Raw genomic sequence first — 19,432 nt, 5'->3', positions numbered from 1 at the left:
TCCTCACTTTTCAAAATCCTATTTTAATCTCCTCAGTTTGATTGATTCACTTAAATATCTTTCAACAGTGTACTCTGATTGTTCAACCACCAGAATCCAAATGGGAGAAGCTCTGAGTGGATGAAAATGTTAAGATGTGCGTCTGAGTGGCACTCAGTTACCCTGCGTGTGCAGCATTTACAATTTACAAGAAGTAGCAAGTGAACTTCTGGTATTTTATTCTAGATTTTGCCTCTGAGGCAACAAACAAGCTGCTCTTTCTTTTTGTTCGGACCTGCAGACACTACTCAGGGCTGAAAAAAGTTTCCCAACTCTTGTATAATTTTATGTTTTTAAAAAAAAGCCCTGCAGCTGATGCAGGAAGTGATAATCAGTCAGTAATAATGCAGTAAAGAATAGAGCTCTTGTTGAGCTTAAAGGTTAACACTGAAACGATCGGAATAACAACATTATCAGGTCTCCATCAAGGACAATTATAGATGATGTGATTGGTGCATTATAATGCAGAAATTTGCACTATATGTGACTGTTTTTTCATATAATAACATTATTATGGGAAGCATGTGTTAGAAAGCCACTGGCAGCCCTTCAACTTTTGTTGATAGTCCTGTGAGTCTGGTTGTTTTCAGTGTAAATACTGTTTACACAGTCTCACATTTGCTTCCAGTGAAAACGTCAAAGGCCGTCTCCCACCTTCAGCCTTTACTGCATAGCTGTGCACCTACACACACAGTGAGGGCAAAAGTAAAACAGAACAATTTTTTATGTAACAATTAAATGCTGTTAATAGCTGGAAGACAACCGTGCACGTAAGGTGTGGACTGAATGAGAAAATAATTTCACTGAAACTATGCTGCTAGGAGACAGCTGCAGTTTTTACTTCCTGTCAGTTTTTAGAATTATTTATCGGAGTGAAATATGTTTTCTGTGCAAAGGAAATTGTAAATAACACTCAGTGCGGTGGAATTAAAGCCCAGTCTCATAGCACTGAATGAGGCGCATCAAATAAACTTGACTCACACTGACTTTGAGAACTTCTTCATTTATTTACGGTAGGGTGACGCTCGCTCTCAAAGGATAAAACATCTTTTGGTCACGTTTTTAAACACACACAAAAAGATACTGATTATTAAAAACAGTCAAGACATAAACCACCAAACTGACAATGACTGTACATTTGTACACAGAATGTAGCAAAAAAAAAAAAAGAGCTAATAGCTAGCAACTACACCAAAACGGAGAATTTCATCTGGCTTCAGTGAAGAACACTGAAGGTGACATTTATAAAATAAGGTGCCAAATAGAAAGAAGTTGACGGGGGACTGTACTCGGAGAGTCCAGTACTCACTCTGTTGACAGTATTAAAGCATTATATCCTCACATGTCCAGTCCTGATGTTCAGAATCAGTCAGTATGTATGAGAGTGGTGTCAGAAAATACATGAGGAAACTATGACTGATTAAGACAGAATTGAAGAAATATTTTAATGGCACAACTGATTGCATATTTTACAGCCACAACACATCCTGGGCACGAAGCTATGACACTAACATCTGAGCTTAAAATATTAGAGTATTCATTTCACAAGGCGCTCTCCTCACACATAAATACTCACTTCATTCATAAACTCCACTTTGTCATCCAACATAAATGTAGACCACTTGTTTACAGTGTACTCTGCCACTGTTTGCATTATGAAATACACGATCCACCGCCTTTTTTCTGTGTAGAGTTTGCTAGTTTAGAATAGTAAACTCTGTAATTACAGTAGTTGGTCTGGAGGTCAAATAGGAAGTAAATAGATCAGCTCTGCTCTGGTTAAAGGCAGCCAGTAGATGTACGGTTCAACAACAGGCAGTCAGTAGAGTTTATATTCACACGCTTTAATTACAGACACTATCAGAGCAGGACGTTTAGAGGACATGTACACCTGGTAATAATCTATCTGGATATGGAAAAACACACGGTGTGAATACACACTCAATGCATTGCATCTCCAATGAAACCATATCTGGAGGTGGTGAGTACATACTGCTATGCCAAATATGTGTAAACGTCAACGAGCTATGTCTCATCCTGTTCTCTCTAGCAACAGGCATGATGAAGTAGAGCCCATACAAGAGCAACATCAATTTCGACTTGTAAGACTTGTTCCCACGGAGATCAATTGAAATTCTTGACTGTTCTTAAAGGCACTATCAGTGGATATTTATGCAGGACATGTGCCAGTCTGCTGCTTTTAGTGCTGGATGTAATGATTAGTACCATTATCGATTAAAGGACCAGTGTGCAGGAGTTAGTGCCACCTAGTGGTGAGATTGCAGATGGCATAGTGGACTCTGTGGAAGAAGACCTGCTCTCTGTGGAGAGATGAAGGTATCAGTCTAAGATGATGAAAAGATTCTTAATTACAGGTGATTAATGAATTCTATTTTCCATTTATGCGAATAGATTCCCCTAAATCCTACACACTGGTCCATTAATCTGCTGATTATTTTCTCAAGGAATCAATAAATTATTTCTTGTTTTGTTTTTTCTTGTTTTGTTTGACTCACAGTCTAAACTCCAGAGCTATTCAGTTTATTATCCTGTAAGATAAAGCAGAAAATCTGAAAATTTTCTGTAAACAAACGTATTGATTAAATGAGAAGCTCTTCAGTAATATGAGCGGCGATTGATAGGTTTGTGGCCCTCAGGTAGAAGGAGATGAGTTGAACAGCTCTTGTTAACATGCACGTGCAGTTCAACTGTTTGAGTGATTGGGTGGAAAGTTTGAAGTTAATCACATCTTGCAGTATAACAGAGAAACTGAATTTATCCTGCGAGGCTGTCCTTTACCTGCCATACATTCTGTTTGTTGGCGCATTTCTTGCTCCACTTAACTAGTATTTGCATGTTGAGTCAATCAACGCCAGGCATGACCAAGATAATGAGAACACTTATTAATACCAGGTGTAAATGCACAGACCTGTGATCAGATGTTAGTATCAGACAATGCCACCCCGTCTCTTGGCAATTATGTTCATCATGACACTATTCTGTATTGGTGATTTACATTCAGTGGCAATGTTCGTAAAGTGTTGTTGACAGGAATGTAAAGACAGAGCGCAGAGGTCAGGAAGTTGGACATTTATCCTCCACACCAGTGTCCTGGGTTCACATCCTGTGTTTCTTTCATTTAATTGAGATTTTTGTTATTTAACTGACCTCCTTCCCAAACCATAACCATGTAGTTTTAGTTGTCTTACATTAAATATACATTAAACCCACTACGAGTAGGATTAGAACATTTTCTTTGGCGTCATCCAGTGGGAGTTAAAAAAAAAAAAAAGACACTGTGGCATACATCAATGCATTCGTTTTCTCTACAGACAACATCAGAATATTCTAAAAGACGTTATAATCAGATAAAAATTCTACATATAGTGGCTTTAAGTGACCGATAATACATGATGACATGTATGTGAGTAATGGAAGAAGTGGAGAAGAATACCACACTGTGAAGTGGAGAGAAGAGAAACAGGACTGACTGTCCACACGTCTCGAAAGCAGACTTAACCCTCACTTGTACTGCTGTTATTTGGATTCAAAGATTTGTGAATGTACAGTGTATTCTGTCTAGATTCTCTGACTGGCACGCACGGCTGATCTACGGGCTAATCAACGCTGATACGTTGTGCATCTTCAAGTCTTTTATGTGTTTGATCTGTTTGATTCGTTGCCCTCCTCTGCTCTCGGGGTGTTAGGAGAAGAGAGGAGCGTGAATACGAGCCAGGAACACGGAGATCGCAGCGCTGACAATCAGCAGAGGAACCACAGGTGTAACGTTACAGCTCGAGCTCACAGCTGGGAAAAGAAAACAACATGAACGGTAGAGGATGCACTTTTGCTACTTTTTCTTTTTTCAAAGTTTATTGCTTTTTTTGTTGACTAAATTGATAAAGGCACCGTTATAAACCCCAGACTTCATATGTGCAGGCAGGTTATGCCTCTAGGCCTCATGAAGAGATCACTCACTGGAACTTTTTCATGCTGTAAAACCAATATAATAACTATGATAGGTTTTATTCTGTTAATTCCCTTTTTAAAATTTCGGGCGCCCACACTTTTGCAGCTTTAGACCCGTACCTGACCTGCTCAGGGAACTCGGCAACCTTTTCTAATCTGTTAAATGCCTTTATGCCACTGTTCAAAGCATTAACAAAGTAAATACCAAAACATAGTGATATCTTCATTCATAAGCATGACAATGACACATGCAATTGTAACCCAGTAGTGAATCGTGTGGTCATACTGTTCCTTGTGCAGAATATGGGCCTCATTGTTTAATTTTAAACTGGGCTCTGGCAGCGTCACCAGCTCATTCCCACCTGATTAAAGAGTTTAAATATAACTCTCCATAATCTCCAAAACTCGTTCTGAACAGTGCTGTAGCTGGCAAACAGCCAGCACACGAGGCCCTGCACACAATGGCAATGGAAAGTGCTGAGGTAAATGAGAACGACCACAAAGGCTTTTCGGTTAATTTGTTTATCGTATCTCTATCAACGTAGTGTTAAGTTAGCTTTCCAGCTAGTGTGCAGTGACGCAGGTGGCAGGTACTTAACGCCTCCTTTATGCATCAAATGTCCAGCTTATGTTACGTTTCTGTACCAACAAGTATGAGGGAAAGTTGTGCAGCCAGAGCAGAGGAGTGAGTCACCAGTGTTGTAAGTGCTAAGATGCAACATGACAATAAAAACTTTAAGGCAGCGAATAAGATGCACCAAGGGAGTCATTCCTAAGTTCCCAGGATCCTAAGCTCCCCAGATGTATATGGCACATACAGACTATTGAGGGAACATATGACCCTGGGAACACAGGTACACTCCTGCATCAAGTACGGTACTTTTATGGAAATTTAAGTTCTGCTAATTGGATTATTCTCCTTAGTTTTTGCTGGTGAACATGAATCTGAAATCTGTAACTGTCCGAATTATATAAACCTGTTTTATGAAGGGACATTTTCTTAAAATAAGACTGTTTCAGTAAAGCAGAAATAACCTTAAAGTCACTTGTCTGTGTACTTGTGTGTATGTAGATGTGTGTGTGTGTGTGTGTGTGTGTGTGTGTGTGTGTGGTCCTTACTCCGGCAGCTTTTCCCGTCTTGTTGCAGCATCCCAGTCACACAGCTGCAGACTGGCCCAGTTCCCTTACTGGTGCAGATCTGCTCACAGCCTCCATTGTTGTCCTCACACCAGTCTGACTCTGGGAGGACATGACAGGACATGTGAGTCATGGAAAAGTCCTGGAAAAGCTGTGGAACTGGACTCAATGGCTTTAAAAAGGCTGGTTTCTTTTGGACTTTCTGGGATGAACCAACAAGGAGGAGGTGGAGTTTTTACACATTCAGAATCAGAATTATTTCTAATATGAAAAATTTAATTGTGTTTTGTTTTGCTCTGCAGATTTCCAAGATGACAACCCACTCTCCTGTCTAAAGGTAAAACCTGGGAGGAGTGCAAAAAAACTGATTTGGTTCACTCTTTAAACCAGGACTGGACTCATACCTCTCCTTCTTATGGGTCCCACAGTCAGTATGTGCTCTTTATGGTCGCTGTCTTCTGAGTACATTCTTCTCTTGTGTGGACAGTTCTGTATGCACAGAACACAAACAGTACATTAACACACCAGACACCGTTTCATCACCTCTCTGATTTAGGTTTGTGTTTTTATCCTCCGGTCTCTCACCACTTTGCAGGCGTTAGTTTCTGAGTCACACAGGGTGACGTCACAGTGGAGGTGGACCTCGTCGTAATCTCCGATGAACTTGAAGACGGTGACGTGGAAGCGACAGGTGAGTGATACGCCGTTCTCTGCCATGCCGATGGTGTTGTCTTTAATGTTTGGACACCTAGTGAGAGTCAGGTGAATTGTTGAACTATTGTATGTGCATAGGTTACACAGTAAAAGTCTGTGAATGAACAGAGGAGAGTGACAGTGTTCCAGGGGGATACATACTGACCTCAAAATGGACTCCCACAATGGAACCAAAAAAGTAAATTAAAAAATCATCCATATTATCAAAACTGCTTTTTGCTGAACATCTCACACACAGAAACTATATCTATAAAACTATAAATGAGGTGTCTGAAATACCAATTAACAACTCACTATAAAGTGTTGAAGTGTGAAAGTTATTCTTGAACTCCATTTACTAATGAAGGGTTGTAAGGGTATGAGTTCTTATATGTCAGGTCCTGTACAGTCTCAGCATAGTCAGCAGGAGGTACACGAGTTGTTTCATGTTATAATGAGTCCATAAGGTTTATTTTATGCATTGATTGATCAGTAATTAACTGTTTAAGTCAATTTATCAGGAAAAAATAGCTGAGTGTGTGTGATATTTGCTCTATTCGCCTACCCCCTCTCTATGATGATGTAGCGGAGTCGGTCGCTGCTGTAGCGGGACGGTGTGGCCCAGCACATGTTCACTATGAGGATGAGCTGATTTTCATCTGCCCCTTCCACAAAGACGCCCACAAAGAGGATGTCCCGTGTGCTGAGCACCACCTCCCCCTCCCTGTACGGATGCCGGTACGAGGAGTTTTTATACAGAGCCATCTTGGTGATGAAGTTTCCTTCTTGGGTCGGTAAGGTGAGGTTAATCACACTGGAGCATGGAGGAAAAAAAAAGAGGATGAGGAAAGTAGCCGGGACATTTTGTTTTATTTGAGCTAAAAATATTGTTCCCCTGTCTGACCTGAGCATGGGCTTGAGGACAGTCTCCAGTGAGATCTTCAGGTCCAGTTCGTAAGCGCAGGAAAACTCCACATTGATGGTTTTGTCTCTGGTGATGACGTTCCCGGTGTTGTTCACGCTCTCTATCCACACTGTGTTTTTATACATGATGTGTGTGCCATTTGACTGTCAGAGGGACATTCACCATCAGCGAACACTCATGAGGCAGGAAAGAAAACACACTAACGCCAGTTCACTGACCTGCACGATGGAGCCGCAGTGTCCCTTAGTGTTGTTGATGTGGAAAGAGATGAAGTCCTCTCCCTCGATGCCAGCGCAGTGCTCGTCGTTGATCCGTACGTCCTCTCGTTCAAAACCCAGCTGGAAGAGCTTACACTTGGAGATGGAAACCTCCATCTGAGCGTGCTTACAGGTCACCTCCGCCTGTATGATGTCATCATCGCCTGCCACAGGCAAAAACATCACAAGAAAACCTTATTTCAGAACAGGCAGGACTGAGGGTGGACGTGGACGGCGTCATGTTGGCGCTCACCTCCAGTGCTGGTGGGTAATTCTGGACAGCCACACAGGTCGCCTCCGTTCTCCAGCTCACAGGTGAAGTTTGTGCAGATCTCTCCCGCACAGGGGTCGTAGATCCATTCTGCTAAAGACAGGTCCACACACAATGTTAACTGTCACACACACACGGAGAGATCTGTTTCTGTTCTGAATTTCACGTCTCCTCTGACGGCATAATTGGTGTCTCGCGGTGCCCTTACAGCAGTTCTCTTGGGTGATCCACTTGGTGGTGAGGGTGCCCATGGAGCGGCAGGCCTCGGCGTAGGCCGCCAGCGAGCCGCAGACCTGAGCCTTGCGGTGATTGTAGCAGCCGTCCAGGTAGCAGGACTGGTAGAAGGGCCGAGGATCCAGCAGGCCGTGGCACGGCTGGAAGAAGCTTTTCGTCAGGGTGAGCTTCTGACAGGCGTCTTCACCTTGCAGCGCCAACACCGCTGTGTTGTCACAAGACTGGGCCAGAGCCACGTACTGGGTCTCATCACAACTAGAAGGAAAAGATGGGTATAAACCTGTCAAAGTTACTGTACTATCTTACTGTATTATTTGTTATTATCTGCAAATACTGTGTGTGCTGCTCTGCACCTGCATACACTGAGAAAGACAGTGTCAGTACAATATCTGGCTTTTTAGTTGCTAGATGTTCCATTTTCATCAGCCGGTTATTAACTTCGTCACATGGAGGTTTGTAGTTTATCAGAGCATTTTCACAGTATTTACGTTCACTACAAAACCAAGACCCACCTGTTCTGCATACCGTTGGTCTTCCAGCTCTGGGCCAGCTCCAGGGCGCTGACAGCCGGCTTGCCTCTTGAGGTGATGTAGTCGTCACTGGGGTCTCCGTTGAAATTCCCACAAAGGCCACAGACTTTGTTCTGGAGCCGCTGGCCCATCGTGATGCTCAGGGTGTTGAAGCGGTTGTATCGGACCTGGATGTCCTGGGGCGTGTCGATGACGATGAAACCTTCGGATGTGGACAGACGTGTCATCAGCCCTGTTAGAAACGGTACTGATACTGGTGTACCGTTGACCTGGGAACAAACAGAAAGGACACATGGTCACAAAGAAATTTCATTTGATTCATGTTCAGTGACCAACATTAACGTCATAACATTCAGAAACCATCAGTGTTGACTGCTGTTTGTAAAAGTCATAACAACAACTTTAAAATCTATATTTTTTCCCCTTTAAATATTTAATATTAATATATTTTATATTAATATTCTTCTTCTAAATTATTAAAATTAAAATTTTCGCTGAAAATTTCACGTTGTGTTATATCTCTAAAAAAAAAAAACCTCCAATGACAGGAATATAAATAGACTCATTTGGGATTTGGACGGCCTCGCGCTGTGTACAGTCAACACCAATCACAGATACTGTACAGAGCATATGAAAATCCACTGTATTTGTTTGATATGATATCACAAAGTGGTGGCATATAACAGAAAAGAAAGTAGACAGCCCAAAGTATAGACTGTGACAATCTGAGAAGGCACTCTAATTACTCTGTTCTGGTGAATATGACCTGAGCCACTTTAGCTGATGCTAAAATAGTTCTTAAAGACAATTTAAAAAAAAAATGTTTGTGGTCAATGGCTCAATCAGATCCAGAAGGATTAAGACTCACTGGGAGCCACATTTCGAGGCAATCAGCAGGTCATTAACTACCTCTGTGAGTGCACTTTCAGTATAATGATATGGCCTAAAGCCAGAACTGGAGGAAATCTAACAGGCTATTAGTGCAAGGGTAATTGGTAAATTGGACTGCGAGACCTCTTTCAAGTATTCGGGAAAGAAAAGGGAGATTTGAATTGGACCTGTTTGTTTAGTTTCTTGAGGAGAAGAGTGATTAAAGGCGGCTTTGACGGCAGACGGCACGCAGCCAGAAGAAAGTAAGCTGGTATACAAAACAATCTCTTAATAGAGATAATGGGTCTATTAAAGGGTGATGTCTGAAAGAAGAAAATAAAACAATATTCCTTTATCTGTTCAGTGCTGTGGCTGGTTTCTTTGTCTGTCTACCATGTTGGGAATGGACACTTAGGATACAGTAGGAAATTTTTTTTTTTGCGCTGTGAATGGAAATGAGGTTGATGAGAGCTGTGAGAGTGAACTGAAACAGTAAAGCAGCAGGAAACAAATCTAGCTTTGGAGGAACAAATGTAAAATGTGGTCTTAGTGTCACTGAAACATCCACAGCAGAGCTCACCCATTTCATTTAACCTGACTGCACAATTATACTAAGGTGAATCAATAATCTCCAATATTTGGCTGATATATTTATCGACTGATGATGGTCCAATACTTCTCTCACCTTGATTGTGCTGCCAGAGATGAGTATGTTCTCCTCGTTGATGTAAAGGTAGACATGGGAGATGGTGGTGAGGTTGGGCGTGCTCCATTTATCGAAGTTAGCGATGAGCTGGAAGGAGAGGTCGGGCAGCTTGTGGCAGTTGGTGGACAGGACGAAGGAGCAAGAGGCCGGGAGTCGTAGCGACGCCCCGTCGAAGGTCCTGAAGACCCCACCGCCCGACGCCACGCAGTGCTGGGAGCGTCGCGCAAAACAGCCCCGCACTCCGTACCGCAGGGTGCACTCTTCCTCGGCCTTACAGCGCCGAGGGTCGCACTGGATCAGGTTTCGTCCGATGCACTGGCAGCGTTTGGTACAGTCGCTGTTCCAAAACAGCTGTTTGGGCTGAAATAAAGAATGTTCTCTGTTAAAATCAGGACTGAAACAGTCAACTAGTTTCTCTATACCATTTCTCTACTTCACTGTGGTTTGTTAAAAGTGACATATTAACACAATTGTTGTTGTATGTTTCACTGCAGATTTGTAATACCAGCCTGATTCAGTGTTGTTGGAGTCACTGTCATATGAACTGAGACCTTTAAGACCTTTGATAAAAAGCCAGATGTGGCTGCAAACGTCTTTGAGTTTATTCCATGTGGTGCTGGATGTGAGACTGACCTCATAGTACTTGCCATCGGTGTAGCAGCCACAGTTCTGAGGCAGGATGCAGCTCTTGCCGTTGAGCACGTAGCCCTGGTCACACTGGCAGCCCTCCACACAGTCCTGGCTGCAGTCCCTCTGGCCACGGGCTGGGGCGCACTGGGGCGGGCAAACCGACATGCAACTGGAGTAATGGCTGTTAGGTGGACAGCTCTGGACTGGGAGCAGGCAGGTTGGCAAAGATATTAGCTAACGATTGCACTAACTACAATGTACACACAGGACACGTTCCAATGTTAATAAGTGTTGATTCTTCAGGGGTAAATATTTGTGGACAGGTGTTGAATGGAGAGTTGTTTGTCCACAACGAGAACTCATTTAGCTCCGCAGCAGCTGTTTCACAGAAGAGTTCAACACTTGGTCGCTTTCTTTCTGAGAGTAAGCTGGATTTAGGACCTGGTTAGCCTAGCTTAGCATAAAGACTGGAAGCAGGGGGAGCAGATACCACAACCGACACCTGTAAAGCTCACTGATGAACACATGTACCTTATTTGGTTAATGTACCCAAACAGAGATGTAAAAATGAGCTAAACTGAATTGTGGATAATCAATGGACTCTGCTGTCAACAGTTTTTAATAGAATTACTACTAGAGGGAGTAGTCCTTATAAAAGCTGTTGACAGTGTGTTAATTCACCTCCGCTGGATTGTGGCAGATGTAGGAATCTTAGACACATATCTGAAAACCTGGATAAATAAAAATAAAACTATCTACATGTGTTCATGCTGTTGGAGGTAAATGAGAGAATATATGTCTTTGTAACTCAAGGGGAGACCACTGCACCCACAATCAAAGCACACAGTATAATTAAGGTGAGCCCAGACTCACCACATGGTGTATCACTCCTCCAGCCAGTGACGGGCACTCCTTGGGTCTGACAGGTGCTGGCATAGATCTGCAGCCAGTTACAGATTGTATCCTGTGCTCCCTGGTCCAAGCAGGTGTCCTGCAGGCAGCTTTGGTAAAAGAAGGCTGGCGCCACCTTGCTGTGACAGCGTGCAAACACGCCGCCTCGATCCACAATTAGCCCACACAGCCTCACCGCCTCAGGCTCCACAAACACATACAGTCCATCTCCAATGTGGAAACGTATGCCCGTGTTGACCTCGTTTGCCCCATTCTCAGTTCCCATGTTCATGTTGGCATCAGCCACCATGAGCGGGCCGTCGTTTTGCGCGCTTTTCTCTCCCAGGCCACAGCGAGGGCAGGAGTCTCCACAGCCCACCTGGCAGAAGGTGTCCCTCTCTGCCCAGGCCATGCCCCAGTCGGTGGTGGTGAGGGTGGGTGGGGATAGCGGCATGCCCTGACAGAGGCCGCAGCAGGTCTTGTAGAGGTTGCGTGGCAAAGTCAACAGGAGGAGAGTGTTCCAGTCAAAGGCCACCTTCAGGCCAAAGTCTGTCTCCAGAATGAGCTGCATGCCCAAAGTGAAGATGTTGATCTTTCCTGGGCCCAGCTTCAGAGGAAGGAACAAACGCTCCTTATTCACCTGAGAGAAGAGAGATTCAACAAAACTGGTTCTAGTTTGAACAGCTCTTATTCTGGTATTCTGACATTTTAAAACCAGTGTATAGATTCTAATCCAACTGACCTGCATAAGTTCACAGTATGTGGGGAAACCCAAGGTACTACTGGATAACATTAAGTGAAAGGGATCCTATGTGTTTCTCTAATTGTAAGAGGGAGAAAGAGAAAGAAACAGAAAATGTGTGTGTGTGTTGGCTGTGTGTGTGTGTGGGCGTGTGGGGTTATGTGTGTCATTTCTGTTCCTCCTCAGATCTTTTAGTCGGTTTGTGAACCGAGTCCAAATGTCGCTCAGGGTCGGGGTTTTGTCTGAGCCAAATCCAGCCTGATAAAAGATGCCCATTGAAATTAGATCCACCTTAAGCCAATCAAAGAGGAATTCACCCTCTGCCTGGTTATTCTATCGGCTTGATTAGAAATAACATGTCCTCACATATTAAAAAAAACTCTGAACTTCGCAGGTCATGCACAAAAAAGAAATGATGTGAAAATATACACTTACTGTAACAGTGTTTTTATAGGTTCGGGAGACTTCAATCTCATAATCGTAGACCTCCAGTACAAAGCCCCTCACCCAAATGGCCTGGCCTGTGTCTCTCTCCTCATTACGAGCTGCCAGTTTGAATTGGGGAAAAGTTCCAGTGATGGCAGTATGGTCCCCGTTATCTCTCCCACAGTTGCTGGTGGCCATCCTAAGAGTGCAAGAGCTCTGCAGCTCAAACGGTACGCCACCAAAGGGCAGAAAATGTCCATAACCAGCAGCCACACACAGGGCCTCAGTGCGAGGCTGGCAAAAATACAGGCCGTCATTCTCTTGGCAGTACTCCTCAGGATGACAGGGCGCGAGCTGACAGTATACACTGTTGTCAGAGCCATTGCAGTAGCAGCGCTCCTGGCATTCCCAGTCTGTCCAGAAAGTCTGATTAGTAGCCAGCTGGCGCCCGTGGCTCATGCAGCCACAGTCGCTACGTGCCACACACAGGCCATCCCGCAGCGCAAAGCCCTCCTCACACTGACACCCCTCTTGGCATGGCAGAGGACACGGCTCTTCAGGTTCATCCAAGTTGGCGCAGGTCAGAGGGCAGGCGCTGGTGCACTCATCAAAGTGACTGTTCTCTGGACAGGGAAGAGCTGAGACAGAAGAGCCAGGTAAGAGAAGACATAACAAAGGCAAATCCATATTAGAAGAATAATCCAATGAAAAGTTTTGTTTTGAGTATCAAATACTCCTGCTTCCTATAGGAAGACTAGTGGCTTTGAAAGATTTTTAGCTTGCTCTGTGGCAGTAGCTGCAGTCAAGTTACAATGGATATGACCTAGTTTATGGAAAAAGAGGAATAAAACTGTCTATGCACAGCACCTGGAGCCCTACATGAACAACTCTGATGTCCATGTATATGCTCCACATGATCCAATAAAATATAGCTAAAATACAAATCTTTTGTTTGATGCTAGCATGATAGCTGTGAAAGTTTGTCAGACCACAATAAGTTTTCTTATGATCATTGACAAGGACAAATTTAAGCAGCTAACTTGCAACGAGCAGAAGCAGTGAATTAAGCCATTTTGTTATATTGATCATATGAAGAAGAGCCAAATGAGAAATGGATTATGCTGAAGAAGTAGTTTGAGAAGTTTCATTGATGGATATTTTGAAACTGGGTTGCTGTTGGAATCTGAGTAAGTGTTGTGAATGTGATCTGACAACAGCTGCAGTCTGCAAGCTTTAAGTCCTCAAGGGTAAGTGTTTAATAACCTTGAAAGAAGAGGTAAATATTAGTCAATAACTGTGGTGACATGCAATTAAAGTAGAACACAGATAATCCTTTGTACACAAATTTTCACCTGTCAGACACAGATGGACTAATAACATGATAAACCACTACAATGCAATACAATATTACTGGAACAGAAAAATCATTAATAATATTAATTCCACCTGTGTCTACTGTGAAAAGGTGTGTGAGTCTGATTCATTAGAGAACAACAAAGAAATAAGAGTGGTCTGATGCTAGCTCGCTAGCAAGGCATGCTAAACAACATGTAGTGTAAAATGGACTCTTTTACTGCGAAGAAAATGCATTTTTGGCTTCCAAAGGGGAGAATGACAGAAAAAAAATGGGAACCACTGTTGCAGAGGAAATAAAAAAGGAAATTCTGTTTTTAAAAAACAATGTTTGTGCACCTAGCATAGCAAGAAGAAGCGTTAGCCAATTTTTGTTGGAAACATATGTCTTCTACTAAATTCAAAGCAATCTTGATAGATATTTAACATGCAACCTTGATAGATATTTAACATGTTAAAACATTACTATATAGAAAATCATGCTAACAAAATACAGAATGTAAACAAGACAGATTAGAATTTTTTAAAAGGCATTTTTTGGGAGAGTCAGGCTAGTTAATCTTCAGGCTAGTTAAAATGATCAACTTATATGCCAAACAACCAAAACTTCAGCTTGTTCTTTTAAAGTACAGCTGTATCTACTCACGGCAGTTGGTGGCACTCCTCCAGGAAGTGAGGCCTACTTGAGCATCCTGACAGGCGGTAGCATAGGCCTGCAGTGAGGAACACAGGGCCGAACGGTTCCCTTCCTTTACACACATGTTGTATAAGCAATTCCTGAAGAATGGTGAGGGGTTGACCACAGCGTGACATGCCAGAAATGAACTATTCCCTGGGTCATTGATGTTGCCACACATCCAAGGACTCTGGTAGAGACGCAAGTCTGTGCACATGCGATACAGGTCATCACAGTCCCCATTACAAGTGAGGTCATCAGCAATGGACCGCCAACCCTCAGTGAACTGTTCAGTAGACTCCGCCAGGCGTCCATTAGGGAGGCGAAGGTCATCTGTAGCATTGCTATTGAAGACGCCACATAGACCACAAGTAACATTGTAGAAGAGGGTGGAGAGGGAGATGTTGAGGAATCCTTGGCGTGTGTAGTGGACCCGAAGCAGACCATGGGACTCCACCACTGTAGCATTGCCTGGCGCCCTGTAGATCATCATTTTATCCATTGGATGGACATATGGAAGTGCCACTTGTTCACCATTCACCTGAAATACAATAAAAGTTAAAGCCATGGGCATTCAGCAGCTGAAAATAGAAGACAATAAGGTTTTTACTCTCTAGAGAAAATACTAACCTTCACTGTGTCAAAGTCCATCCCTCCCATCTGAGCTTCCAGGTTAGCCACTGTAACTACAACAGGTCTTTTCCAAGCGGGGCCTTTGTTGACCAGCCGCCTGCCTATTTTCACTTCCACCACTGAGCCATTAGCTGGTACCGGACCACACAGCTTCAGGAGGTAGTAAGAGCTGTCATCTGGGAACAGCAGGAAGGTGCCATCAAAGGAGGATGTCACTGAGTTCTGGGTGATTGAGCACACTCCTTCCCTCCGAGGGTAGCAACCCAGCAGGCCTACCTCTGCCACACACACCTCACCCTCCTTACAGGATGCATTGAAGCAGGAGACCTCTCCAGCAGGCCCACAGGTGCAGTGGAGGGCACATTCGCCTTCTTCACCGCTGGGGCCTGCCCAGAAAGTGTCATTAAGGGGGTAATAGAGGCCATTGTACTCACAGCCACAGTCTTCACGCTGCACACAACGGCTGCCACTGAGAACATAGCCTTGGTCACACTGGCAGCCCTCGGTGCAAGGATGGACACAATACAAAGGAGCAGTGAGGTCTGAGCAGGAGGCTGGACAGGCACTTGTGCACACTTGGTAATGGCTGTACTCTGGACATGACAAAGCTGAGAGCCAACAGGAGAGAAGAAATAACGTCAGATGACACATATTTTTTAAGGTAGGATGAAGGATGTGTGAGAAAAGCAAACAGAATCTCACCACAGAAGGTGCGAGATCTCCAGGGTCGTATCGTAACACCCAGGGCCTGACAGGCTAGAGCGTAGGCCTGGATAGCTTGGCACAGTGTGGTGATGTTATCCCTGTTGCTGCACATGTCATAAACGCAGCTATACACAAAGGCTGTAGGGTCCACTACGGCTCTGCAGTCCCTAAACGGTCCATCAGTTTTGTTGATGAGCCCACAGTAGTCCGAGCGAAAGTAGAAGGCTTCAGTGACGGGGTCGCACACGCTACAGTTCTGGGCGCAGCCATCCGTACACCTCCAGTCCATGTCCTCTGCTCGCCAGCTGCCCCCCAACTCCACTACACTTTCTGCTAAAGAGCCATCAGGTAGCACAGGATCATCAGCAGGGTCATCGTTATAGTTACCACAAAGGCCGCAAGTGTTGTTGAAGTAGGAGCTGGGTAGGGAGATGGATGCATAGTGTTGGCCGTCATAGGTTACCAAGAGTCCAAAGTCTGTTTCTAAAGCAACGGCAACCCCAGACTGATAAACCCTGATAGCACCAAGCTGGAGTTGGACTGGTAAAGTCTTCATCAAGCCATCCACCTTGAGAGACCAGAGGAAATTTAGAAAAGGAACAATAGATGACAGTAGAATACTTAAGTCTGTTCATATCTATGCAAATTTAGAATACTGTACTTCTTCCTATCATGGCAAACCTGTCAAAATGTGTTCTAGATCATCAACTTGTACTTGGATATCAGGAAAAATGAACTGCAATACTTTTGCATCACAACAACCAAGAAGCATACACACATCAAACATTGTGTCCAGATCCAGTCCAGATCTTCAGGGATGCACAAATTCTCACCTGGACTGTTCCAAAACTGCCTTTTGGTAACATGACTCGGTGACCATACACCTCCACCGTAACATCTCTGAGCCACGAAACAGAGGCGACTCCACGGTTCTCATTTTTGGCCTCCACGCTGAAGAATGGCAGCCCTGCCATCTCCCAGCAGGGCCGAGCCAGCAGGTAGGAGCAGGTACCCTGGAAGTGATAGAGTAAGCCATCGAATGTGTGGTAATGCGGGTCGCCAAATACCACGCAAGTGCTGGTACGAGTCGGCTGGCAGTAAAAGGCTCCTTCTTGTTGCTCGCATGTCTCCAGTTGCCCGCATGGAGCTTCTTGGCAGTGAACCTCATTGTCGATGTCAAGGCAGCGGCATCGCTGTGAGCACTGATCAGATAACCAGAAGATTTCTCCTCGTCTGTAATAACGCCCTGGAGAGGATGTAGGAAAGACAGAGACAGAGAGAGGCTTTTCATTCAAAACTTTCACAGGCTGTGTTTGCTTAAGTGAAAATGCTGTGGCCACTTTGGAAAAGATCAATCTGTGTGGACATCATCATCAGTGTTTTATGTTTGAACTTGCCATTGTAGCTGCAGCCATTGGCAGGGTCTATCAGTTCAGTGTCTACGCGGAAGAACCATCGTCCAGGAATATTTACATTGGTTGTCTGTTCAATGTTCACTACATCATTTGACCGTGAGCCCGGCAGGTTGAAGAAGTGACCAATGTCTCCACCATTAAAACCTGACTGAAAAGGGGAGAGGTGTGAGGAACGTGAGGTGAAATATTTATTATACATTTATTTATAATTAAAAAAGGGATTATCATTCACGAACACTATGAGGATACCTGAGCTGTTGTCCCACCCAGTCCTGTTAGAGGATCTCCACCACTGGCTGTTCCTGTGCTCCATGTGATTTCACCGTAGTTGAACATACTGAAGAATGCTACGCCATCTGAGATTAGTACAGTTTGGAATGTGTTCACCTTTTAATCAAACAAGAGGATTAAAATAGTTTTACAAAGAGACAAACATACATATAACAAACAAAAGAGAAGAATGATAATCACATTGAAATATTAACTGTCTCATTCTTGACTGAATAAAACTGCAAACTGGAGTACTTCCAAAATGTTGCTTCAAGAGCAAAGAATGGCTTAAATAACACTGTCATTTGTGACTGCTACTGAAATTCAGTACTGCCTAATGTTTAAAGTTTTAACACTTTCAAAATGTCCCAATTCTGCCCCATGAGTCAATGTGTGATACTAATTCAGGATTTGGACTTTACCGGGGTTGTCTGGCTTCCTCCATAGAAGGTGACTTGGTGCCATGTTGCAATAAAGGCCCAGGTAGCAGTGAAGGTGGGCATGTTTTTGAAGTACTTCCGGACATCTTGCGTCGCCCTTTCCAGTATTTCTGGTTCAGTGCTCTCTCTGTAGTAGACATCTCCACGGATGCCATTGTGCACATCTGCCCAAAGTGGAGCGATGAATGATCTGCTGTCGCTCAGGGGAAAAGCCTCTGGTGTGAACTGGCTGACCTGGACGTTGAAGGAGATCACACCATTGTTGTTGACCTGTGGACAGAAAGGACAGGGTTGTGTTTTAGCATCATAAACTGTACAGTATATGTTACAATAACTGATGAATCATAGTTTTTGGTACGATAATTAAGAGTCTGAGAATTTGATCAAGGCTTACATAAATGGAACGGTAGGGGACGTTGAAGAAAATGAAGGGAATGAGCAAAACAATTTCAGGAGAACTCCCATCATCCATCTTGGGGGTCTCTAGGTCCCTGTGGCTGGGTCCATATGGATACAGGATATCCTGAGTACTTGCTAAAAGGAGAATAATGCATAAGGTTTGATTAAATGGATTGTTCTCAACCTAAAAGATGAAGAAATTTCCATGGAGTATGGGGCGTATAAATATTTACGTCATACCTCCCATCTGTGCAAAGATGCTGAAGAGGTGGAGCAGAATGACTGGACAGCCTGGCCTGACCATTCTGAAAAAACACAGAGCAAATGAAATGAGAGATCATTTTGAACCAGCCTTACTTTATCTACCTTCTATTTTCCTTAAAGCTAATAGAAATGTGGGCAGGCATGAGTCATAGGACAACTTCTCATAAACCAGGCTCTTAGACAAAAGTCAAGAGGAGGGAGAACCATCAAACCAACGTCACGTTACTTCTTTAAGATCAGGCTCCCAGGTCTCCCCTGAGGAGCCCTGAAAAGGCCCTATTATGCATGCCAGAACAATGTGTCAGGATCACATTTGCCTTACGGTCCCATGTGAGCTGGCAACAGTGAACTACGGGCCTCTCTGTACCTTGGTTCCCTGCAGCTGACCGAACTGGCCCGCTCTGCTCCAGCGTCTCTGTGTCTGAAGCCGCAAGGCTGCTTAGGACCTCATTACCACTTCTGTTTGGGAGCCATCCATGCCTTGTTGGCTAAAGGGAGAGGAGCGTAAACACTGGGGCACTAATGGCTTTAAGTGAGTAGGTTTGAATTGCCAAGGTCCCTGCAGTGGCCCTTTGGGGCTGTTCAGTGCCTGGCTTGGCAAGGTTCCCACTGGCAAAGTAGAGTGTACAGCCAAGTTGGTAGATTGTATAGCCACCATATAGCATTTAAACTTAATTATTTAATAGAATAGAATTTTACATTGTGTCTTCCTCAATCTGCATTGTCATTTGTTACTGTGAGATTTGTGACTTGCGAAACTCACAATTTGATACACTTGGCATCAGCCAGTGGTAATGGAGGACCATTATAACTGTTATAACTTTTGTACAAAAACTGCTGGATCGTCACTAAATTTAGTTAAATTACTTTTGTGCAAGACTGGAAAGATTTAAAATTTGGACCAGTTTATCAAAATACTACCAACTTGAAAACTTGTTCTTATATTAAGGTGAAGTG

At 43.8% G+C, this 19,432-nt stretch overlaps 1 protein-coding gene across 1 annotated transcript; it reads right to left on the bottom strand.

The window, feature by feature from the left end:
• Positions 1–1,034: 1,034 nt before the first annotated feature.
• tecta (tectorin alpha) lies at positions 1,035–18,515 on the bottom strand. Its single transcript, XM_018689307.2, has 23 exons — positions 18,452–18,515; positions 18,207–18,346; positions 17,795–18,082; positions 17,352–17,489; positions 17,085–17,250; positions 16,521–16,933; positions 15,685–16,255; positions 14,980–15,590; positions 14,320–14,890; positions 12,330–12,958; positions 11,135–11,792; positions 10,265–10,464; positions 9,611–9,991; positions 8,038–8,324; positions 7,500–7,780; positions 7,274–7,384; positions 6,982–7,184; positions 6,743–6,906; positions 6,404–6,652; positions 5,731–5,893; positions 5,550–5,634; positions 5,128–5,247; positions 1,035–3,846 (listed from the first exon to the last, which is right to left on the bottom strand). The coding sequence occupies exons 1-23, from the start codon at positions 18,513–18,515 to the stop codon at positions 3,743–3,745; spliced, it is 6,597 nt and encodes a 2,198-aa protein (XP_018544823.1). The 3' UTR covers positions 1,035–3,742.
• Positions 18,516–19,432: the final 917 nt, after the last annotated feature.

Source organism: Lates calcarifer, linkage group LG20, assembly GCF_001640805.2.
Source record: "Lates calcarifer isolate ASB-BC8 linkage group LG20, TLL_Latcal_v3, whole genome shotgun sequence".
In the NCBI taxonomy this organism is placed as follows: Eukaryota; Metazoa; Chordata; class Actinopteri; family Centropomidae; genus Lates; species Lates calcarifer.
Note: the sequence above shows the minus strand (reverse complement) of the source record. Positions and strands in the feature narration are given on the sequence as shown.